Source organism: Didymella exigua (assembly GCF_010094145.1).
Source record: "Didymella exigua CBS 183.55 unplaced genomic scaffold M421scaffold_61, whole genome shotgun sequence".
In the NCBI taxonomy this organism is placed as follows: Eukaryota; Fungi; Ascomycota; class Dothideomycetes; order Pleosporales; family Didymellaceae; genus Didymella; species Didymella exigua.
Genome location: NW_022984835.1, coordinates 95,190 through 118,453, shown reverse-complemented (window position 1 = coordinate 118,453; position 23,264 = coordinate 95,190). Strand labels below are relative to the sequence as shown.

Genomic DNA, 23,264 nt, shown 5'->3' with positions numbered 1-23,264 from the left:
AGAAAAACACCATGGCCACGATCATCAATATATCATTATACCACCTAAGATCTCGTTAAGCACATACTCTGGCTCACAGTACGAGAATCTGACAAATAACTAAGAGAAAATCGCGTAAGATTTAGCATAGTGGCACACTTGAGTATGGCCTAGCAGCATCGCAGGTAGCTGCTGAGGCGTCTGTAGCAGCTTAGCCATCTAAGAAGACTTAGGGTAGAGGTAATCAACTAGGAGCTTAGTTAACTGTTTAGCGCTGTAGGAACTGCAGCAAGACTAGACACAACGCACAAACGTGCTAGGAGGGTGCAGAAACATCTTCTAAATCTAATGCAAACACGCAGTAACGTAGATTATCACCAAGCTGGCCATATCACTGAACCAGCCATTTTCTCTTAGCACGACTAACACAAGTTACTATAACTACAACTACTTACTATTAAATAGTAACCTAGCATACTGCGTGCTTGCATCAGATTTAGAAGATGTTTCTGCACCCTCCTAGCACGTTTGTGCGTTGTGTCTAGTCTTGCTATAGTTCCTACAGCGCTAAACAGTTAACTAAGCTCCTAGTTAACCACCTCTACCCCAAGTCTTCTTAGATAGCTAAGCTGCTACACACGCCTCAGCAGCTACCTGCGATGCTGCTGGGCCATACTTAAGTGTGCCACTATGCTGAATCTGCTTTCTCTTACGCGATTTTCTCTTAGTTATTACTACTAATTACTCTTTAAGCTCTTGCACATAGGCCTTAATAAGGACATTTTTATGCAGCATCTCTTTAGCCCCTTTTATAAGCTTTAAGAACCCCTCTTGCGCTACACTTAGTAATTGTTAGAAGGATTGCTTACAAGCTTAGATTAAGACCTAAACTTGTGTGTATTGCTTAGCGTCTTAGATTACTACAGTGTTTTAGGTAGAGGTACTGCTAGTAGGGTATGCAGCTGCACTTTAAGGCAATCTAACACTACTTATATATTAGTAGGAATAAGCCCTAATACCTTAAAGGCCTTTTAGTAGTTAACCTTTATAAATATATTAAGGAACATGTCCCTAAAGGCTAGTAGGAAGCCTTCCTTATTAATATAGAAGATGTGTTAGTATACTAAGTCTTAAATGTATTAGGAGTACTTATACTTTAATAGTAAGAAATAGACTATGTTAAGTAGCTAGAGGATGTGTAATAAGTAAGGTAGTATATAGAATATAAGGATTTAGTTCTCTAGGTAATAGTCCTTAAACTCCTAGTTAAGATAGCTCTTATAGCTGTCTAAGATAAGCAACCTATACACTCCTACCTAACACGTCTTTATATGCGTGTTAAAGTGCTTTAACTACTTAAGGCTAAGTATGTTGTTTGTCTTACTATTCTTAGAGACTAAGAGCTTCTAATTGTAGGGTATATCTGTTTCCTTATACTAGGCAGAGATGTGGACGTGTTATTTGTAGATGATGAAAGGCAGGGTTATATACCTAGCAGCGCAGATGCTCTAGATAACAGTAACCTACTCGCGATCACCTGGCTAAACAAGCTCTGGCTGAGCACGTCTCTCTAAGCCTGTTACAACCTTTAAAGACAAAGCAACACCTATCTAGAACCTAGTTTTATTAAAGTTGTGCATATTATTATTACAAATGCTATACTTAACTTAAGTATCCTCTACTAGCTTAAACTATGCACTAATTATCTTAGGATCTTCCTATAGTATTCTCTGTCTATCCTTAGCTTAATTAAAGGCTATTTTAAGCTTGTCTAAACGCGTCACAAGCCTGCTAGCCTATAGTTTGCTAACAGGCTCTTCACCACGCACACTAAGTATCTTATTAGCTATATCTGCTACCTTATATAGCTAGGGCGCATATCCTTGTGAATTAAGGTTAAGTGTATACTAGACAATTGTCTGCTCCTCTAGTATAGTAAGTTTCTAGCAATTAGTGTGTATGTCTAGTTAAAACATAATATTGTGAAGGTAATTAGAGACCTACTAATAAGGTACGTTCAACACTCTAGCAGCACTGTAGATACTGCGAAATTAGCTAGCGTAGAAGGCCTAGATAGCAAGGATAACTCTGCCTTCTCTAGTAGTATTCTGAAGTTGTTGTTGTTAAGGTATGTTGTGTTAGGGTAAAAGGTGGTTGTGCCAAGAGAAAGTGGCTGGTTTGGTGATATGGCCGGCTCGGTGATAATCTACGTTATACTAGGTCACTGTTTACTAGCAAGTAGTTGTAGTTGTAGTAACTTGTGTTAGTTGTGCTAAGAGAAAATGGCTAGTTCGGTGATATGGCTGGCTCGGTGATAATCTACGTTATAATACGATATTGTAGTGTTAGGTTTTTCAATGTGTTAGGGTAGATAGCTGCATTAATTGCGCAGCTCAGTTGCCCGTGCAGCTCAGTTGCCCGTGCAGCTCAGTTGCCGCTTACGTTAGTAGTGCACGTTCTGCAAGATTAGACAGTAGGTTACACTTGCAGAAACACAACTCTAACAACGTCGCAACCTCCCTTTACGTTGCTGGCAACTGCTCTAGCGCACTAGGTTAAATATTTGTTGAAAACAAGAGTGCTTATAACCTGATGAATGTGGTGGGTGATCTTGTGTATTTTAGTACTACGGAGCGCTTATCTAAATGTGTGTGGGAGCGGGAACTAACGAGCTGGCCAATCAGAGGGCGGCAGCCTCGAACAGTCCCCGCGTATCGACCAGTGAACAGTTAGCTCCAACAGTCGTACCAAAGCCGTCAGAGACGCTGCCCAGAGGCAAAGAACGTGCAAAACGACAATGATTACGTTGAACTCAAACTTCGATTATTCACTGTCTTTGCCCTTTGAACTCGGCCCCTCAAACTGCACCATGCTTAACCATCCACACGCTTCTCGCAGCCGTAACGCCACCCCAAATCCCGACACCCAACAGCTCCCAGTCAAGCGCCCACACACACCCCGCCACGCCCCAGCTAAACGCCAGTGTCTCCAGGATCGCCACGACCCTCTCGCTGCCCCTGATGGCGTCGTTGAACTTCTCGACAAACGGGATCTTGGTCTGCTTTGACTCGTTCCAGAAGTTGGCCATGTGGGTGCGTGCGGTGTACAGGCCGGCGCCGAGCGCGAGGCCGGTGATGCTGAGGAACGTGGATGTGTGTTTCGAACAGAGGAAGGGGAGGGTCGTTGCGGCGAGGAAGGAGAGGGCTAACTGTGGGCGTGTCAGCTGTTGCGTCTGGCATGGGGAGGTGATGGAGAGGGCTTACGGATAGCGTCCCGCTGGTCTGCGTTGAGCGTGTTTTGTTTAGCCGCTGGGCAGCTGTGTTGCTCCATTCGGCGGCTTCTTCGGAGGCTTTTTCGTATTGCTGCAGGCGGGTGATATTCTCTTTGCACAGGTACAGACCGTAGGCTGAGAGGACTGATGCGAAGATGAGCGGTGGGAGGGTGCTGATGGCGGATACAGAGTCGCTCATGGTGGATTGGTCGTCGAGGATAACGATGAAGTCAAGATTGAATGCACTGTTGTTGTGTTCTGAATGTTGGAATGAAGTATAGCGAAGTGGTGCGGCTGTTCGACCGCTCAACTACGTCATTGTTCCTGGCCAGATTGCGTTCATCGGACCCTTGCAAGGGTCCAACCAGCCCCTCCAAGCCAAAACTGTGAACCAAGCCGAGGCGGTCGCAGCGAGAACAACAACACAACGCCCACCATGTCGAATCCCGAACACCTCAACACCTCGGAGTTGGGCACCAAATCCTACTGGGATGCGGCCTACACCACCGAGCGTTCAAACTTCTCCTTGAACCCGGACGACGAGGGCACAATATGGTTCAGCGACGCGGGCGCAGAGGAGCGCATGCTTTCGTTCCTCGAGAACCTGTCGGACGAGGCGCAATTGCACAAATACACGTCTAGCGACGAGGCTCCGACGCGATTCCTGGACCTGGGAACTGGGAACGGGCATCTGTTGTTTGCGCTGAGAGAGGATGAGTGGGAGGGCGAGATGGTCGGTGTGGATTATGCACCGCAGAGTGTGGAGCTTGCGAATGAGATCAGAGATAGCAAGGGTGACGAGTATGAAGATATACGCTTCTACGAGTGGGATCTGCTTGGTGAAGGGGCGGGAGAGTGGTTGGGCGAGGGGTTTGATATTGTGCTGGACAAGGGCACATTTGATGCCATCTGCCTTGCACAGGAGACTGATGTGCAGGGAAGGAGGATATGTGAGGGGTACAGAGAGAAGGTTGAGAAGCTGATCAAGAAAGGGGGAAGATTTTTGATCACGAGCTGCAATTGGACCGAAGAAGAGGTGAAGGGGTGGTTCGATGTCGAGGGCGGCGAGCTGGTGTATGAGAACAAGGCGAAGTACCCCAGCTTCACATTTGGAGGGAAGACAGGGACGAGTGTTTGCACTCTGTGCTTCAGGCGCAAGGCCTGAGCAACGGACTATCTCGCTGCACGGTCACGATTTGCGAACATCAAACGGCCCGCCGCCGTAGCCGTGCTACCACCAGCCATTTCTTCCGCTCGCCGATGTCCTCTCTGCCTCCATCTCTCTCCCTTGCCCAGGGCCGCCGTACGCCATCTGCGTCCATCTCGTACATTTCCTCCACCTCCAGTCCCTGCTGAGGGACTACGTCCTCGAAGAATATCACAAGCTTAGCACGGCCGGTATGGAAACCGGCTATACACAAGGCTCTCGCATCTGGAGTTTCGGCAAGGAAGTGAAGCATCGACTTCGCCAAGTTCTCGTGCTCTCCCAGCATCCATAAACAATCTGCTGCCAGGACCCGCGTATATTTGTGTGCGTTGGCGATTGCAAAGTCAGAGGAAGTGTCGCCCCAGAGATGGCCCTCGACAGTCATCCGCGACTGCAGAGGTGGTTTGATGTTCTTTGTGACATTGGCTTTGATCGCGTAGAGGATCGGTGGGGCTGGGTAGTCTGTGATAGCAACCTGGGGGTTCTTTAGCATCGACAAAGCCAAACTTGAACTTGCTCAGCTTACTTTCTCAGCGCCAGCAAGGGCACTCATGACACCGGCCAGTCCTACGCCTGCATCGACGTTCCATCAGCCATCTCTTCAATTGCGCTCAACCCAACGCACCTGCACCAAGCTCAATCACGCTCTCGCCCTCCACACTCCACAGTCTCTCCTCCTCTCTGCTCACCCACCACTCGCCATCCTTCCAGCCCTCATTCCCAAACACATCAATCTGCAAACTCTGCCCCTCCTCTGGCCTTCCGCCTACAAGCTCGGCCATGAGTACGCCAGCGTTCCATAAATAGTGTGCCATCTTCCGCCTCTCCTCCTCGCCATTTATGTCCGCGGTCTGGAACTCGAGATTGCCGTGTTGTGCATTCTTGTACACAATGACGGTTTCTGGGTCGTCGCCGTGTTGGTTCTGCAGGTCGTCGGTGAAGACGCCGCCGAGGGAGGATCCAAAGATATCCTCGGGGTCGAGCTCTTTCCCTTCTGGCCGCCGTAAGTCGATCAACGTCGGCAGCAGCATTGCGCGTGTGCGTTTGTGGGGTGTTTGAGTCGAATGTGAGTTCAAGATGGTGTAGGTGGGGCTTCGCGCTTGGAGGGATTGAGTTGGCGGTGACAGGGATCACGCGTTGGAGATAGAGTGAGATCATCATCGATTGCGGACCATCGCGGCTACGCATGGACTAGGTATATAGAGATGTCGCGCCACTGATGAGTATCAATACGCACTCTTTTATAGACCATTTACCCATTTGTAGCACCCAGGGTACAGTGCTAGAAGGACCTCCAATACATCTAGGAAATACACACATCTCGAATAGCATCACCCACTGCCTTTCGCAAGCATGGCTTCGTACTCGTTCAAGAACCCGGCTACATACCATTTACTCAGGTTTGCCTACCCTCACCTGCACAGCCTTACCTAAATTGACGCTATCAGCTATGGCACCCTCCTCGGCAGCACGCTCTTCCAATCCTTCATTGCCGGCGTTGTCGCCTTCAAAGTGCTCCCGCGGCCGCAATTCTCCACGCTTCAAAAACACACATTCCCCGTGTACTTCACGCTGCAGACGGTCACGCCGCTCGCGATGCTGCTGACCTACCCCTCCGGCGCATCGCGCCTTGTGCCGTACCTGTCCTCCACCCCGGTCCTGCAGAGCCCCACCGACCGCCTCAATGTGTGGCTGATCGGCACCATGCTCGTCACTGCCGTCGCTAACTTGGTCTACGTGGGCCCCAAGACGACGGAGATTATGAAGATTAGGAAGCATCAGGAGACAAGGGATGGCAAGGCGGCGTATGACAAGGGCCCGCACAGTGAGGAGATGCAAAAGTTGAACAGGAAGTTTAGTATTTTGCACGGGATTAGCAGTATCACGAATCTCGTGGGGTTAGGGGCGATGATCTGGTACGGGGCGGTGCTTGGAGCGGGTTTGAGCTTGCAGCACGTCGCTTTGTAACGGGGTGGAGGTAAGGGAGACATGGATGTGGGGAGGCTTGGGCAGATGTAGATAAGGCGAGAAAACTGAAAGCCTTGAAGCGTGCTTGAGTGCTGATCAATAACATGCTAGACAATACCTCCCTCGGGTACGATGGCAAAGATCATGCCATCCCACTCATCTCCCTCACAACTCTGACACTGTCCGCCTCCCTGACCCACTCCTCGATCCGATCCCCAACATCCCCGACAAGTCTCTCATACGTCTCGTTCATGAAGAATAAACTTGTATGTGCAGCAACCTCATCCATGTCCTCCATATATACCCGGATCCAGGTGGGGTCTTTATGTCCATCGCCATCTTTGGGCGGTAACATGCAGAATTTGCCGAGTTTCTTCTCTTTCTTCTTCTTGTCGGACTTGGTGTCGCTGCTGTCAGCGGCCTCGGTGGTGTTGCTTGTGTAGTTGGAGTCGGTGACGGAGGCTTGATCGTCGGGTGAGGTTTGGCTGAGGATAGCGCTGCGGGAGAAGGAGTAGTTGGAGTAAGGACTGTGGGAGGTTGCGTCGCCAAGTTGCATGGTGTGCAGGCCGGACTCTAAACCTGGTGTCGCTGTGCTGGGAGTTTCTTCGACGCTCGCCGTAATATCTTCGGCAGGTGAATGGTACTCTCTGCCTTCCAAACGCGCTTGCTCTCTTGCCATTCTTCCCTTCTCTTGCGCGAGTCTGAGCTCTTCACCAGTAAGCTCTGCCTTGGACTGAGGTGGGAGTGGCACTGTGATATGCTGTTGCCGCTGCACTTCCCATGCTTCCTCCATATCTTCACGCTCGTTGATGATTTTGTTGCGAGCTTTCACAGCTTTCTGGTACGCTTCAAGGGCTTCGTCGTATTCTCTTTCTGCCACCCGACGTTGGGTCTTGTCGGCGATCTGCGCAGTGTCTACAAAATGTGGCTCCTGTGGTATGGGTGGAATTTCTGGTAGTATCAGTCGACCGCTGTCCTGGTCTGGAAGCTTCTTTGACGGACTTGTCCCAGAGAGAATTTCAGGCAGTGTAGCAGAAACCACATCAGACCCACGGTGCTCTTTGACGTCAATCGACAAAGGTGAAGGTGTACCAGGCTCGGAGTTCAATCTGTTGAGATCTTGTTGCGGCTGTGTGACCAGGCCGCTCGCATCGCTATCCTGATGCTGTAGCGACAAGCTTCCTGGTCGAGACGGCGACGGGCTTTTGGGTGATTTTGGTTTCTTCGGTCTGCCTGTGCTTGCAGTGTAGTAGTTGACAAACCGTATCCGAGGCGGCGATCGCACATCTGGGTTGCCCATCCTTCGTTTCGTCTCTTCTTCTTCTTCAAGAGCGCGCACGCGCGCATATCGATCTTTCAATTCCTTGTAGTCGGCCATGGCGCTGCCAAATTCAAAGTGAGACTTGACGAGTCCCTTTCCAGCCTCCTTGATGTTGTTCGAATGCTTGTTGAACCAATGCAATGCATTGTCCAAGCCCTTCCGCACTGGCAGATGAACATCGTTGGCAAATGATGGGTTGTAGTTGGGATCCGCAGGCTTTGGGTTGAAGATTGTACTCATTCGGCTAGGCTTGGATCCTGTTGCGGGCGACGTGAGTATCTTGTCTTCCGGTGGTGGTGCTTTTGTGAAGATGCTCCCAAGACCTGCTTTGATGATACCAGGGTGCATGCCAACGAATGGTACGTCAAAGTTGATGATGCCGATGATACGATGACGGAATAGCAAAGTGACATCTGCAGCAAGCAACCCTCCCATGGAGTGACCGAGAAGTATTACGTCCGTCCATTGGTCCTCATGTGGCGCCAGCCTGACAGAGGTCAGTGTTCTGCCTCTAGTACGGCCCTAGTTTGTGTGGCTTACCATGCGGAGAATTGATCTCTGGCCTGTTCCAGACTGTAACGCGCGCGATATCTGGGATAAATCTTGGTATGCACCACGTGCGTGTCCGCAAGTGTCACAGCGACAAGATTATGCACGTGGGCTGGGAAGCTTCTGAAACTTGTCTCATTGCCCATGAAGCCATGGACGTACACAAGCAGTATGCGGCGGCGGCCCGTGTTCTCCAGGGAAGGGTCTGGAATCAAAGATTGTGTCGATGAAGACCGCGGATCGTGTGACGACATGGCCATGACCGATGTATAGCTAGGAGGTGAGTTCATTTCGTTTGGTTGTGAGGCTCGCGGGGGAAGCGGCGGTGGGGCTCTTCTGTTGTTGCTGTTGCTGTTGGCTTCATCCTGATCTGCAAGATTCGATAGCGACGTCATTTTGAGATTTGGTAAGCGGTGACGGGCTGCGCACACCACTCAGTTGGCGCACAATCAGGTAGGATGCATTGTTTATCAATTTAGCTGGCTACAAAGGAAGACGAGTCTGGTGTCGACTTGGGAGTCGCAATAGATAGTGGCGGTGCAGAATGTGCGGGGTCCTTGAACGTTGAGAATCCGGCAGCTGGCCAGCCCTGATGTTCAGTACGAAGGACGATAGATTACGACCGCAAATCAGAAAGTAGCCGCGACAGGCGATGCAGACTTGCCGAAAATCGAGAGCAGAGCCTCATCTCCACGTGAAATGCACTTGTCCTTCATGTGAGCTGCGACGCGTGGATGAAGACGAATTCTGACGGATGAGATGACCAAAAGGAAATTTGGCCGTGCAGTCACGCAGCCATCCCTCCTCTAGACAGACGTGCTAGATTTCTGAAGCAACTCCAATAGCCCCCAGTCAATCGTCGGCAATCAACGAGGGGGTTAGCCAGACGGCCAGCATGGCTTGGCAGTAGATGTCTAAAGCCACGCAAGGCTAGAAACAGCATGGCTTTTCTGGAGGAACAGCAGGCTGGTGCTCGCTGGTGGTGTCCGTTGCGCAAAGGGTCACAGGCTACGACAGACAGTAGCCCTTAAAGGATGGTGGCGCCTAAAGAGATTGAAGCTCCAGCAAGGCCCCAGCAGTCTGGCAAAGTGGAAGGCGCGTTCCTGGCGTCTGCAGGGCGAGCTTGGCTGCACTAACCAACTTGTTCTGCCGTGCGTGACTTCGAATCACTGTGCTCTCCACTCTTGTCGCGCTCGCAAGCGGCTAATCGATCTGCTGCTTTGATTGAGCGAGGCAACATGAAAGAAGCTCAACATTCCCCTCCAAGCGTTTTAAGCTTCTCCAACCCGTCCATTTGTGGTGAGCTCTGCGCGTCATCGTGGGAGGTACCGAAATAGACAGCACACGGACGAGCCAATTTCGCCTTTACCCAATAATCCCAGCAGTCCGCCCCACAACAACCGCCCAGGCTTCGCGGCTCACTCGCCGCTGCTTGCTGCTCTTTCCACTGCACTGTGTGCTTGTCCCAGCGCCCTCGAGCTTCTTCCTCTCACCAGCCTTCCGCTGCGACGTCGACAAGCCCCGCTCGCAGTGCGCCCGGCAAAGGAGGAGGACACAGAGAGACCCTGAAAGAGCCAGTGTCTTTGTCTGAGCGCAGGACTCCACGCCCAGGCCCCTTTCGATTCAGACTGCAACCTTTAGTCCGCCGTCGCACACATCGCTAGCCCCGCCCTGTCCGTCTGTTGCACCATCCACAATACACAGCGCACCGGCTGTAGCAAACCCACCCGCCATAGCGAGCCTTGCTGCCTCATAGTCGCGGCCCCCGTCCACCTGCTCGCGCAGGCAACCTCATCGCGCAGTTCATGCTGGCCCATTGACCGCGCCTAGGTGTGTAGTTATACCGCATCGTGATGCGCTGGGCACTCTAATCATTGCCCCTATCAGTCGTTCCTTCACCCCAGCCAGATCTTGGCAGCCGCTCGCTTCTCGACATTCACTCACGCTCCACGCACTACGCACCACGCGCCCCATCTACTGCATCCATTGACTGGACTACTGCATCGGCCAACGCCCATACGTCCCCTCATTAGCACGGCCTAGCATCGCTTGCGACTACCATCAACTGGATCCAATCATTCGGAGCTCATGTTCCGCGAACACAGACAAATTATCATCACTATTCCTCTGGAAGCATCGTCTGCGCGCAAGTAGCGTTTATCCATGGACCATATCATCGCACCCTTTAGATCAAGAGTCGATTCGCGCAACCACCGCCACCAGCAGTACACATTAACAGAAAGAGGACTGCCGAGGGGAGCAAAACTGAACGAGCAAGAGGAGGATCCCGCCGACAGGCCACTGTTCAGGGAACACAAGAGACGGACTATAATGAGCAACTCTCACCGGAGATTTCATCGAAGGGCGCCCCAGGTCGAAGGCACCGGCTCCAACGTCAAAACCGTCAACGTCGAGGTCATCGCTACCGTGGACACCGCTGGAAACGTGGTTGCCAAAACCACCGTAACGAAGCCAGACTCGACTGTTTCAACGGGAGCAAGCCAGGTACTACCCGTCACAAACGCTAGTGATGTCTCAGCGCCCTCTGAATCGTCAGATGCGGCAGCATCGACTCCTGCGGTCCCTTCGACAGCATCTCTACCGTCAGAGACCCAGTCAGCAGTGCTTTCGACACCGACCGAAGCTTCGCGAGCATCAGTGTCGTCCGTATCAACCACGCCAATTGTGGCTGCCGCCGCCGCGCTGCCTTCTGTACCATCTGTCCCGGCCGTACCGAGTGTTTCACTTCCATCCGTCCCGTCTGTCCCTGCATTTCCAAGCGATCTGACAGTACCCGCATATCCCTATGCTACATTAAGCGTCAGTACAGTCTCTGCCGATGCGGACGCTGCATCGTACGTATCAAGCGTTACGGCTAGCAGTGAGCCATCTATTGTTGCTGCACTTACCGCAGCGGGCACGACCAAGTCGACAACATCCAGCATCTCCACTAGCACGTCTTCGATCACTTCTTTGATACTATCCCCTTCGTCCACCTTACTTTCGACAACGAGCGATTTCACATACTCGTCACCCACTGTCGTCAACATGGTATCAGCAACTGCTATCTCATCTAGAGCTGCATCAGGATCCTTACAATCCGGCTCTTCGCTGTCGACCACCGCATCCTCCAACCGCGCCACGCCCACAGAATCTTTAGATTCCGCCGTGTCTTCATCTTTTCATGGAAGTAGCAGCTCCAGTTCGAATGGCGTCAGCGGATCTGCGACAGCGGCATCCCCTGCTGATACTAGCGCCGCTGCTGCTGGCGACTCTGACACTGGTAGCACTGCGCCTCTTGACACCCCGCAAGTTGTGGGTAGCGTAGTAGGCAGTCTCGCTGGCGCTGCTCTTATCTTGGCTATCATCCTAATGTTGCTCCGTCGCCACAAGCGCGGGAAGGGTGGAGCACTCCAGCTCACTAACAGTCACCCTAGAGAGAATGAGCAACAGGCAACGCGCCAAGTACAGGCGCCAGCACCCGCAGCAAGGGCCAGCCTCGTGCCTTCCGCGTTCCTCAATCGCTTTTCTGGTCTCTCTAGGTCGACCGCCGAGACCAGTTCGCCCACGGAACGCAGCTTTCAACGAGTGTCTGGACGCAAGCTACCGTCTGCTTTCAGTGAGGGTATGACCTCAGACCAGTTCGCACGCGGCGGTCATATGTCCGGCATGACCGACTCTTCTTTCTACCAAGACGATCACGGCACATACGGCGGACCTGGGCTGAACAAAGAGTATGGAGGGGGATTCGGCAAGGAGGTCGGCGAGACGTCCTTTGCTGGTGGTGCAGCCTTGATGAACGTCCGACCAAGTCCCGCAAGGACACCAGTCATCCACCACCCCACCGAAAACCCCTTCGACGACACAAATCGGACTCTCAGCCCACCAATGTCACCAAACCCCTTCTCGTCCCCCGCCGATCTGTCACCTCGAGCCGCACTCGGTAGGAGCCTACACTCTGCTGATGGCTCTCGAAGCTCGCGCTTCACCGAAAACGTCTGATGAATTTCCTACCGTCCTTCACTTCTTACTGTCGCTACCCGCAATCCACATATCACGAGGCATGCATGTGTTTACAGCTTCTCTGTATCTGCTTCGCGCCAGCACCGGCCAACGGCCCCATTTGTCCATCACGGGCGCCGCCGCGCCATACCTTCGTTGCTCACTGTCATTAATCAGGCCGCAAAACGGCATTCCGCGTAATGTATCTATTGCCCGCATCTCGTCTTGTCAATACTGTTCTACGGCCACATTGGTGGCCGGCGTTCTTCATACCCCGGGTGTTTCCCGACGTTTGTTTGTTTGGATTGTTGGAGCGTGTAAATAGGCCTCGGTCGCGGATCGATGTTCTTGAGAGAGACAGGAAGCGCGCTTGTGCATACGGCCGCTACGCTTGTTACGCATGCGAAGGATCTAGGGACCATTCCGGGTCTATGTAGATATGGGTTCGTGCAAGAGGCTTTGAGCGAATGTCAAAAGTTACACGCACCTGCACTGCAGTCTGCTCTGCTGCGCATGAGGACTGTGACACTCTGGTGCAACTGCCTGGTCCACAGCGGTGGTCGCAGGAGAGATCCGGACTAAGCGTGATGGCTGCATACGTGAGTCGCATTTCAAGATTCCGCCATCTACACCGCATCTTGGAAGAAACGTCCCGCATATCCGGTTCCCAAACACCCCTCTAGACACGTCAAAAGCCGGATCTCGTGCCGTCCCGCACCAGCAACACCAAGCTTTCCTCTTCTTAACAAAGCCACCATGCAAACCCCAGGATATGACGGCGGCTCCAGTTGGACACAAGAGACATCTACGACACACTACTCGAAACATCTACGATACACTACTCAGTGCATATATGGCCGCCACACTCGCGCCGACCTGACAGTCCGCGACCAGTTGGTCCAGCATCGCTCCCATAGTCTGCCCGGACCGCGCAGTGTCGAGCGTGATCTTTCGCCGCTCCCGGTCGCGGTGTCGGAACTGCACGGGGCTCCCTACGCCGTTGATGGACGACAATCTCAGCGTCTGCAAGCTCTCTACACGTTTGAACGCAGACAGCAAAGCCAGCCAGTTCCCCGTCAACAGACACAGATTAGTCAAGTTGATGGCTTGCAAGGTTTCAGCGTGCGTCTTTATGAATTTGGTGAGGTCTGACTCGTGCACCGTCGTATTGAAGATTTGCAAGCTCGAGAGACGCTCGAGCTGTATTGTGTCGGAGAGCGAGCGCATGATGCGCGCTCCGTACTGGGAGACTTGAGCTTTGCGATCGAGCGACAGCGCGAGCGACGTCAGACGCGGTGCGCTGGAAACGAAGCGCGAAAGCCCGTTTTCCCAGCCGGGGAGGCGGTGGTGTCCGTTGTGCGCTGCCACAATGGAGAGCGTCAAGTGCGTCAGCGCTTCAAAGTTTGGGCGCAGTCTCTGGAGATACTCGGGCGGGAGCTGCAGCGCCGGGTACGGGACGTTCGCGCATTTGCTGAACGTGACGCCTTTCTCTTTGCCCATGGTGAAGGTGGAGAGGGAGATGGCGCTTTGCAGTATCGCGTCAAGCACAGCGCGCAGACAGCGTGAGCGGAACACTTCGTCACCTTCAGGCACGTCGATGGTTTTCCATTCCAGCGGCTCGATATCGTGCGCGCGGAAACAGATCGATGTGAGGTTGGAGAGGCCCCGCATTGCTCGCGTGAGGCGCTCAGTGATGCATTTTGCCTGCCTGTTTGCGTGCACGTCATCATACAAGGTGGATTCTTGTACGATGTCTTGGTTCCGGACGCAGGAGACTTTGGGGAAGCGCTTTGGCGGCGGGAAGAGGCCGACCCGCGCAATCTTGATCAAGTCCTTGTAGTTGCGGTGGTTGAGCAGCCTGATCTCCAATGTCGTCACCAGTCTCGACAGATGACTGTGGTTCGCCACGTGCACGAGACGATCCAGCGACGGGGAACCGAGTGTGGTGATGACTTTCGTGAAGTACTTTTTGGTGAAGGTTGACAGGCTTAGCAAATGGAGTCGCTGTGAACTCAAGCGGACCGTTTGATATCCTGGTAGGTCCAAGTGGGCTGCGATGATGTCGAAGAGCTCGGCTGGGAGGCGCTCAAACGGGGAGGTCATGTCCAGGAGTTGTCCATCGTTTCTGGATGCGCTGTTGCTAAGACAGGTGTCTCAATGTTGAAGGTTCACTGATTGTTGTCGCAACTCATGCTGGCGTCCAATGTTGGTTCCTGGTGCGTCTTAGCGTTGGATGTCAATGTGGTCACTGGTGGCCAGGGTCCAGGGCCACGAGGTCGTCTGTGCGGAAAGAGTGTCTCCACCGCGAGAAGAAGTTCCCCACCATGTACCTCACCACATTCCACTTGCCCCTCCACGAGACGTCAGCTTTGCTTTCTTGTCTTCACTCACGCATTCGCCGCCTCATCAGGCACACAACACTCATTAGAGCACCTTCACGTTTTAGCAGGTACGATCGGGATCGGCCTCTCCCGAAGCACCACTGACGTGTACACAGGCACCTACCTGCACCCACACAACACCATGGACTCGATGCGGAGCCTCAACAAGTCGCTGCCGAAGACAAAACAGCAGCCAGACGTCCATCAGTCGTTCAAAAACGCTGCCCTGCAGCTGACCAATCTGTACAAGTCGGCGCTGGCAGACGTCGACCGCGCCCGCAACGACGGGTACCAAGAAGCCCTGGACGACCTCCTCAGCTTTCTGGATAAGGAAAACCTGGGCGTTGGAGACGGCGAAGGCTGGCGGATACGGCAGTGGGCTACAGAGCGCTTCGACGGGTCACGGCACGCAAACAGCGACGAGGATGACGAGAACGACATGGACGACAAGCGCGCCCGCAGTTCTTCGCCTATCATGGAACGCAACATCAGCCCCGAGGCAACCCGCACGCCGGACCTCCACGCCGACGCTGCTCAGAGGCCTGATGCCGCGCCACCCGTGCAGTTGGAGGCGTCCCTCAGCGAGCCGGACATGTCGCCACTGCACCAAGTGTTCCAGTTCTCTGCGCCACAGGCATACCCATCAGGTGTGAACACGGACAACGTATTCGGTGACTTTGGTGCTGCGGCCAGACGAGCGTTTCCTACACCCCGACGCGAACGACACTCGAACCGATCTTCGTCACGGAACCTCCAGCGGACCGCGACGCAGAATCTCTTCCAGCTGGGCCAGGGCGCGGGCCAGAAGCGGCGGATGATGGACTCGTTCCATGGCGACGGATCCAACGACAGGCGTGACGGCGCCGGGGGAGGAGGAGGAGGAGGAGGAGGACCCAAGAGGGGGCGTATGACATGAACTGGATCACCACAGCCGGGGGACATCAGAGCATGACTAGACAAAGGATGAAGACAGCACGACGATGTGGTCATGGACGAGAAGGAGAGCACACATGATAGGCGCATTGGGCAGGGGATTTCATTATGCATGGGCAGGAGTTGCTCATCTGGCATTGTACGGAGTTGCTCATCTGGCATTGTGCGGAGTTTACTATATACCACGGGATATTCCATTAGTGTTACTTGGTAGCAGCAGAGATGGCAAAGGACTTTTAAGCGTTGGGGGACCCGAATGCACCTGAACAGGGCAAGGCGGGTGGAATGAGGTGTTAATACCACGAGATATTGCTTGAGCAGCACACGAGATATTGCTTGAGCAGCACACGAGATATTGCTTGAGCAGCACACATGCACTCTGCTCCCTCGAAAGTATGTATTTCGTACGCTGTGTATCTCCCCAACGCCGTCAAATGCAGCAGTGCCGAGTCCCAACCTCAGGCAAACCACCTGTACACACCCAGGCCGACAAACACGGCGCTCGTCGTGGTGATGGCCGCCCTCCTGCTGCCCATGCCGAAGACGCTCTTGCTCTGTCTGATGACAGCCTCTTGTGCTTTCAACTGCGAGTGGCCGGACACGTACGTGAAGGCGCCGAGGCCGACAAAGGTAGCGCTGCCTGGGCGAGATGTCAGTCGACGACCCAAGCAGCATGGCGTTGAGCGAGCATACCCACTACGCGGCAGGGCGTGCAGTCGTCGAACTGCGCCCTGTCCTGCTTCAGGGCCTCTTTGAAGGTCGGCGGTTGGACGTCGGTTGCCATGGTGTGAGGTTGGTCAAGCCAAACGTCGAGATTCGCGGCGCATGTCCGATGCCATGGATGCGACTGCGGCAATCTACCGGTCCCGTACCCATGCAGGGTCCAACCGCGCGCTTGCATCATCACGCTCGAGACCCCCGCGGACAGCCCCACGCCTTGTCGAACCTCACGTCCCGGTCCCAATGACGAGCAGCGACGGAGCAAAAGCATGAGCACCATTGAAGCTCTGTTCATCTTTGATGAGCACAAGTAAATCACCCCGCCAACAGTGGACACGCCCGCAGCCGGCTGACACGGCGCAGCACTCCTCTCCTCGAGCACATCTGCAACGGCCGCCCGGCCTCGAGCAGCACCCTCCTGCCTCTGTACCTCGCACACCCGGCTCCGCGACCGTCGCTGATATATCTCCCGTCCACCAACCCCGCGACGCTGCTCTACTCGCTCGCCCAGGACCAGCTGCTCTTCCTGGCGCCATGCTCGTCGGACACTGACCCGCTCCAGGTGCTTGAGTTCCTGCACCGCCTGGCCGACGTGCTGGAGGACTACCTCGGCGCGCCGCTGCTCGCGAGCAAGATCGAGGCCAACTACCATGTCGTCGCCCAGCTGCTGAACGAGATGGTCGACGGCGGCATCATCAGCTGCACCGAGCCTGATGCACTGCGCGACCTGGTCGACGCGCCCTCCCTGATCAAGAGTCTGCTCGGGAACGTTGGACTGCCCAGCACGACGCCGAGCTCCCTCGCGCCTTCGAGCACGCCGTTCTCGCTGGGACGGGGAGGGGGAGGGGGAGGGGGAGGAGGACCGAGTCCGCGCCTGGGGCCGTCCAACACGGCACCGAGCACCTCGCCCGTGCCCTGGCGGCGCGCCAACGTGCGCCACACAAGCAACGAAATGTACGTCGATATTGTGGAAACGCTGGCCGTCACGCTCTCGCCCTCGGGCCGCCCCCTCTCGGCCATCGCAAGCGGGACCATCGCCTTCACCGCCAAGGTCTCCGGCGTGCCCGACCTGCTGCTGCACCTGGCCTGTCCGGGCGGCGTCTCGTCCGCCATCTCGCTCCCCGTGTTCCACCCCTGCGTGCGCCTCGGCCGCTGGACCGCGCGGCCCGGCGAGCTCTCCTTTGTGCCGCCAGACGGCCGCTTCGTGCTGGCCGCCTACGAGGTCGATCTGCTCGGCCCCGCGGCCCTCGACGCCTTCACAACCGCCGCGAAGCAGACCCTTCCGGCCCTCAACATCCCCGCCACCGTATCCGTGACAGCCTCGCTCGGCCCACGCGGCGACGCCTTCCAGGTCCGACTGCAGCTGAACCCGCGCTTCACGGGCAAATCCTCGGCACCTCCCGCCCCCGCCCGAGGCGGTTTCGGCTCGCGCATAGCCGCAGGTGCAGGAGCAGCGGGGACAAGCACCGCGCCCGCCATCGAGGACATGACAGTGCACATCCCGCTCCCGGCGTCAGTGGCAAACATCCTCGACCTGCGCGTCGCGCGCGGCATGGGCGACGCTTCGTACGCGCCCGGCGCGGCGGGGATAGAGTGGCGCATCTCGGCGCGCGAGGTGGCTGTGTTGATGGCGCAGGACCGCGGCGGCGGCGTGGGGTGCCACGCGCTCCTGTCCGGGACCGTGGTGGGTTCCACCACAGACGAGGAGGGAGTGACGGGGTACGACGACGCCGTGGTATCGACGACTACCTACGACTACAACGACGACGACGGCGCGGGTTCGTACCAGTCCGCTGCTGCTGCGGGTCCTGCGACTATGGCTTCACCGCGGAACAGCGACGCGCTGGACGAGAAGAGGCGGACGGCGAACAAGATGCTCATGCCGTCCGCGGCCACGGTGTCGTTCAGCGTCAAGGGATGGCTGCCAAGCGGGCTCAAGGTCGAGAGTCTGAATCTCGATGTGAGAAAGAGCCGCGGCCTGGGCGGCGGCGTGACACCGTACAAGGGCGTCAAGTATCTGTGCGTGTCGCGGAAGGGCGTCGAGTGTCGGTGCTAGCCTGCTCTGCTCTGCTCTGCTCTGCTCTGCTCTGCTCTGCATGTGATGAGAGAATGGCCATCTCCGACGCTGGCTTCCAACAAACGACACCGTCGCTTGACTTTACCAATATCATTCAGTGCTGAGAGGCTGCGAGATAAAAGCGGGCATGGCCGACGTGAGCGGCTCTTGTTAGATAGACACTACATAGCCCGACATCATCTTCCACCCCACCAAGATTACCTCATCCTCACCTCCCCCATCAATGCAGCAAAGTCCCCAAAACGCCAGTGATGCATGCCGGATACTGTCCGTCCAGCCGGATGAAAACAAAGTGGTGACGCCATGATGCATTCGTGAATCCCCGCTGCTGCCATTACTCCTCCATGGTATCGTTCCCGCCCTCGCGGCCCTTGAGCAGCATGGCGCGGAAATCGCTATTACTCTTCGCCTCACCGTTGGTGCTAGCCGCCACCCTCGGCACCGCGGGCCGGGCGCCGAATCCCGTCCGGCCCCTCGCTCTACCCCTGCCGCCGCTGCCGCCGCTACCGCCGCGCGCAGCGGGCCTCTGCACGCGGTTCGGCTGCACGAAGCTGGTTGCCGCCTTCCACTCGCCCTTTTGCTGGCGCAGCTCCCTGACAGATCCGATGCGCAGTTTCCTGCCCTCAAAGTCGAGGCTCTGCAGTGCAATCTCGGCTTTGCCTGCGCCCTCGACCGTGGTGAATTCGATGACTGCGCCGCCGTGCTGGGGCTCGAGGGTGATTTTCTTGAAGCCGTAGGGTTCGACGAGCGGCTTGAGGCGCACGTCTGGGACGGTGTCGGGGAGGTTGAGGATGGCGAGGGAGCGCTCGTTGAACGGCGCGGCTTTGAATGCTGCGGCCGGCGCCGCGGCGGGGGCTGTCTGTGTCGCCGTGCGTGAGCCGTCGCGGGCTGTCTGTGTCGCCGTGCGTGAGCCGTCGCGGGCTGTCTGTGTCGCCGTGTGTGAGCCGTCGCGGGCTGTCTGTGTCGCCGTGCGTGAGCCGTCGCGGGCCGCTGCATGTTCCGGGTTCTCAAGAGTCGACTTGATCTTTGGCTTTGTCTCGTTCTTGTCGTTGGCGATCTCCACGTGCAGCTCGAGGCCCCAGAAGTTCTTCTTGTCCATCTCGGCGACTGCAGCACGGGCGCTCTCCTTGGCATCGTACACCACAAAACAGAACCCCTTGTTGTTGCCGGTCTTGAGCGTTGGAAAGTTGATGCGATCGATGTGGCCAAACTGTGCAAACGTCTCCTGGACCTCTTGCTTCTTGATCTTGAAGTTGAGGTGCCAGACATAGACTTCGCGCCCTTCGGCAGTCGCGCCGTCTCGCTTCTTCTTGGCCTGCGGATTCGAAATCTTGACGCTCAGCTTGAGCCCTTCCACATCTGTGCCGTCGAGCCGCGTCGCGGCGACGGCTTGCGCAGCATTGGCAAACTGTACGTAGCAGAAGCGACGGTGTGTGTCAAACTTGAGCGACGGAAACCTGAAGCCGATAATCTCTCCAAAAGGCTCAAAATGCTGGCGAAGGTACGCTTCATCGGCGTGCGCCGGGTAGTTTGTGACGTAGAGCGTCGTGCTCGCTCCACGTTCAATCGAGATGTTGTGGCCTTTGAAGCCCTTTGCTTCTTTGCTCAGAGCATACTCGGCCTCTTCGGACGTCTCAAACTCGACCATGGCCGTCACGCTGTCCTGCTCGGGCTTGAGCGTGAGATTGCGGACCGTGCCTACCTCTGTGAAGAACTGTCTGATCTGCGTTTGCGTCGTTTCCGCCGGCAGCTTCTTGACAATGACAGTGGTGTGCTCCCGGTCGCGCTTCGGTCCAGCGGGCTGAGCGTCCGAGGGCGCCTCGCTAGCGCGCACAGGCTCTTCGTTGACGGGAACGGCAGCAGGTGAGCTATCTGCCGAGTCAACCTGCCGGCTCCTCTTCGCTGCGGCATCGGGATCGACGCCGACATGCTCTCTCTTCCTCTTTGCAGACCCCTCGGTGAAGTAGTCGGGCGGCTGGGGCCGAGCCGCTGCTGCTGCCGCCTCGACAGCTGCCTTGTCCTTCTCGTGTCGAATCGAGACCATCCGCTCGGCCCGTCTCTTCTCAATGGCAGCGCTCCGGACCTTCAAGACATTCTCATGCTGCTCGCAATGGTTCGTGTACATTTCAATGATGAGCTCCGGAAGGTCCATGGTCTGGACACGTTCCATAGCACGCTCCAGGACAGCGGTGGCTCGGGTTGGCGTGAACAAGTGCTGCACGGAATTCTGCTCAGTCGGCACTGCGTCCTGTGACCAAAAGACCATCTCGAACATGTACCAGCGATACCAGAAATCGTACGAATCGCCCCGGCGCTTGATAAGAGACTCCCAGATGTTCCGGGCCTCGTCGACGTTTCGGCGCTGGAGCCAGTACTTTATGTGGATGCGCTCAAGGCGATACTTTGTGTCGCCTGCCCAATCGCGTCCGTGCTTCTTCATGCCAACTTCGCGCACAAACTCCAGTGCGGATCGTATGCCGACTTCAGCAATGTCGGCATCGTCATCGGTGGCCTTGGGGTCGTCGAATGCTCTTCGTCGGAGGTATCCACACCATGCAATCTGAACCTTGATGATCTCCTCAATGTCAGAGTGCTCCAGCAACCCAGTTCCAGTGGCCGTATGCTTGACGTGCTCAATCTCCTCAAACGCCTTGTTCTCGACCTCGAGCGTCAGTATGCGGTGGGACCACAGCGATCCGGACCAAGGACAGTGTCTTGTGGCGCGCTCCAGGACGTTCAAGAGGTCGACGGACCGGTCATTCTGCCAGATGAGGAACTCGACGTGGTCTTCCCACAGTGCCGGGTCGACTGGGAAGCGCAACGTCGCACGCTCGTACAGGGCGTTGACAAGAGGAAAACTGTAGATGCCCATGGTCCTCTTCTCCCACTTGAGGTAGCGAGTGATGGCGTGGTACTCTGCATTCTGGTCTCCTTTCTGAATGGCCTGGAGGACCTTGAACTCGTAGTCCTCGCGGTTGGCACACTGCTGCAGGATGTGCGTGTTCTTCTGGGTGACTTGCTCGTTGACCTGCTCGGGGTCGCCGAGGTGGTAGCGCTGGATGAAGGAGATGTATCTCGATCGTGTGTGAGACCACGTGGCGTGTGGAAGGCCCAGTCGCTCGTTGTATATGGATGCGATCCTCGTCACCTTGTCTTGGCTCAGGCCGGTGCGTTCGAGATCCTCTTCGAGCACCTGCAGATAGCGATCCCAGACCAGATTGCTCTCTTGCAGGTTGTACTTGACCCTCTCGGCGCCCTGCTGGAGTGCTTCCACCAACAGCTGTGGCTGGAAAAGCTCACGGCCAATGAGCCGGTCCTCCTCGGTCCACGCCTCGGGTGGTATCTGCTCCCAGGCGCAGGCGACGAGGTAGCTGACGTACTCGCCGTACGCAGCCCAGAGCTTCGCGCTGTAGGGCTCCTCGTGTGTCGCTTGCTTGTGCAGCTCGAGTACGCCCATGCGCTCCTCTGAATTCCTGGCCAGGATCTTCTCGTCGTTGAGGCGGTAGTGCCACAGCGTCTCTCCGAGAGGATACTTTTCCGACATTACGCGGTAGGCGTCACGCAGGATGTGGACGAGCTCGTAGTCGTGCGCGCTGGCCTCGATCGACTCGAGATGTGTTTGGAAGCCTTGGTGCAGTGTTGTGACCATGGCAAGATGGCTGTAGTAGTTGAATGGGTTTTCGGTGAGATCGCGGTCCAGCTGTTCGAGGTAGTCCGTGTGCTGCTGGTCTAGCGACGTTGCTGCAAAGCTGCGCGGCCTCGGCGAGTGGTGCTCCGACATGGCAGTGCTGGCCACAGAGTCGCCTGAAAGGTGTTGTCCGAGGTGCTGCAGCCTGCAAATTTGTTAGCGGGGTCTTGTGACATGCACAGCACCGTCCAAGAGCGTGCGTCTGCACTTACGTGACGGGCCGCTGGTGGCCGAGCGAGTTTTGCCGTGCAGCTTGCTGCTGTTGCTGCATGCTTGCGAGGTCTGCCAGTGCATCCATGCCGGGCGTCGACGCTTGGCGGTACAGGTGGGACGGCGGGGTCATGCGCGCATCGTGCGGCGACCCCAGCGGCTGTGGGGTGCCTGTGGCACTGTGGACTGGCCGTGCGCCGTTCGCGAGGTGGCCGTACCCGGGCGAGGACATGTTCTGGTGTCCGAGGTGGACTTGCGGCGACGACGTGATCTGCTGGCTCAGTCCCGACGAGCTTCTCGACGGCACTTGCTGGCGGACGGCGCGCTTGCCCGGCGAGTGGGCTGCCAGGGCGGACGGCGAGGCATGGGTGGGCGCCGGCGGCGGCGGCGGCGGCGGCGGCGGCGGCGGCGGCGTTTGCGCGGGCGAGTCGGACGGCGACAGCAGCGAGTTGATGTCCATGGCGAATGCGTCGGGCGGTCAAGTGCAGGCGCAACTGCGGCGGGGACTGTGTGGGCGCGAGGTCCTGGTAACGAGCGGCATGGAACCGCGAGGGCGACGGGAGGAGGCCGCAGCGAAGGGCTCGGGGCCGCAGACGGGCTGTTGAAAGGCGCGTGTGGCGGACCGCAGTCGGTTGCGCCGGCGTCGCGAGTGGTTGGATGGCGACGAGCAGTGGCGACGAGCAAGGGGGACCAGCGAGGGCGACGGGCGAGGGCGACGGGCGATGGCGACGAGCGATGGCGACGAGCGATGGCGACAAGCAATGGCCGGGCGACGAGCAATGGCCGGGCGGCGGGAGATGTGACGGCCAGAGGGCGACGCGGGCGCTCACGAGATGCTGCAGACGGGCGGGCGGACGCAGCGACGGATGGCGGGAATCACGGGCGCGCGACAGACACGACGCGGCTGGTCCTGGTTGCGACGAGATGATCATTGCCGCACTTTGTCGCCCTCTGCCAT

The 23,264-nt window shown here is 56.3% G+C and overlaps 11 protein-coding genes across 11 annotated transcripts; 5 read left to right on the top strand and 6 right to left on the bottom strand.

Moving 5' to 3' along the window:
• Window positions 1-2,836: 2,836 nt before the first annotated feature.
• M421DRAFT_77318 (uncharacterized protein) lies at window positions 2,837-3,449 on the bottom strand (the record flags this gene model as incomplete). Its single annotated transcript, XM_033597309.1, has 2 exons — window positions 2,837-3,187; window positions 3,243-3,449. The coding sequence occupies 2 exons, from the start codon at window positions 3,447-3,449 to the stop codon at window positions 2,837-2,839; spliced, it is 558 nt and encodes a 185-aa protein (XP_033443016.1).
• Window positions 3,450-3,686: 237 nt separating this feature from the next.
• Window positions 3,687-4,415, top strand: M421DRAFT_77321 (S-adenosyl-L-methionine-dependent methyltransferase; the record flags this gene model as incomplete). Its single annotated transcript, XM_033597310.1, has 1 exon — window positions 3,687-4,415. The coding sequence occupies one exon, from the start codon at window positions 3,687-3,689 to the stop codon at window positions 4,413-4,415; it is 729 nt and encodes a 242-aa protein (XP_033443015.1).
• A 20-nt stretch (window positions 4,416-4,435) lies between these two features.
• On the bottom strand, window positions 4,436-5,620 carry M421DRAFT_350085 (uncharacterized protein). The gene is made up of 3 exons (XM_033589566.1): window positions 5,083-5,620; window positions 4,984-5,030; window positions 4,436-4,932 (listed from the first exon to the last, which is right to left on the bottom strand). Exons 1-3 carry the CDS (start codon window positions 5,486-5,488, stop codon window positions 4,456-4,458), a joined length of 930 nt encoding a protein of 309 aa, XP_033443014.1. The 5' UTR covers window positions 5,489-5,620; the 3' UTR covers window positions 4,436-4,455.
• Window positions 5,621-5,810: 190 nt separating this feature from the next.
• M421DRAFT_77334 (uncharacterized protein) lies at window positions 5,811-6,425 on the top strand (the record flags this gene model as incomplete). Its single annotated transcript, XM_033597311.1, has 2 exons — window positions 5,811-5,857; window positions 5,906-6,425. The coding sequence occupies 2 exons, from the start codon at window positions 5,811-5,813 to the stop codon at window positions 6,423-6,425; spliced, it is 567 nt and encodes a 188-aa protein (XP_033443013.1).
• Window positions 6,426-6,567: 142 nt separating this feature from the next.
• Window positions 6,568-8,690, bottom strand: M421DRAFT_96610 (uncharacterized protein; the record flags this gene model as incomplete). The annotated part of the gene is made up of 2 exons (XM_033598404.1): window positions 6,568-8,233; window positions 8,287-8,690. 2 exons carry the CDS (start codon window positions 8,688-8,690, stop codon window positions 6,568-6,570), a joined length of 2,070 nt encoding a protein of 689 aa, XP_033443012.1.
• Window positions 8,691-10,626: 1,936 nt separating this feature from the next.
• Window positions 10,627-12,297, top strand: M421DRAFT_104876 (uncharacterized protein; the record flags this gene model as incomplete). The annotated part of the gene is made up of 1 exon (XM_033587068.1): window positions 10,627-12,297. The coding sequence occupies one exon, from the start codon at window positions 10,627-10,629 to the stop codon at window positions 12,295-12,297; it is 1,671 nt and encodes a 556-aa protein (XP_033443011.1).
• Window positions 12,298-12,773: 476 nt separating this feature from the next.
• M421DRAFT_426584 (uncharacterized protein) lies at window positions 12,774-14,494 on the bottom strand. Its single transcript, XM_033594447.1, has one exon. The coding sequence runs from the start codon at window positions 14,398-14,400 to the stop codon at window positions 13,126-13,128; it is 1,275 nt and encodes a 424-aa protein (XP_033443010.1). The 5' UTR covers window positions 14,401-14,494; the 3' UTR covers window positions 12,774-13,125.
• A 326-nt stretch (window positions 14,495-14,820) lies between these two features.
• On the top strand, window positions 14,821-15,594 carry M421DRAFT_10299 (uncharacterized protein; the record flags this gene model as incomplete). The annotated part of the gene is made up of 1 exon (XM_033586856.1): window positions 14,821-15,594. One exon carries the CDS (start codon window positions 14,821-14,823, stop codon window positions 15,592-15,594), a length of 774 nt encoding a protein of 257 aa, XP_033443009.1.
• A 475-nt stretch (window positions 15,595-16,069) lies between these two features.
• M421DRAFT_77212 (uncharacterized protein) lies at window positions 16,070-16,395 on the bottom strand (the record flags this gene model as incomplete). Its single annotated transcript, XM_033597299.1, has 2 exons — window positions 16,070-16,251; window positions 16,305-16,395. The coding sequence occupies 2 exons, from the start codon at window positions 16,393-16,395 to the stop codon at window positions 16,070-16,072; spliced, it is 273 nt and encodes a 90-aa protein (XP_033443008.1).
• Window positions 16,396-16,526: 131 nt separating this feature from the next.
• On the top strand, window positions 16,527-18,826 carry M421DRAFT_426582 (clathrin adaptor, mu subunit). Its single transcript, XM_033594446.1, has one exon. It carries the CDS (start codon window positions 17,008-17,010, stop codon window positions 18,385-18,387), a length of 1,380 nt encoding a protein of 459 aa, XP_033443007.1. The 5' UTR covers window positions 16,527-17,007; the 3' UTR covers window positions 18,388-18,826.
• M421DRAFT_10296 (uncharacterized protein) lies at window positions 18,743-22,766 on the bottom strand (the record flags this gene model as incomplete). Its single annotated transcript, XM_033586848.1, has 2 exons — window positions 18,743-22,241; window positions 22,309-22,766. The coding sequence occupies 2 exons, from the start codon at window positions 22,764-22,766 to the stop codon at window positions 18,743-18,745; spliced, it is 3,957 nt and encodes a 1,318-aa protein (XP_033443006.1).
• Window positions 22,767-23,264: the final 498 nt, after the last annotated feature.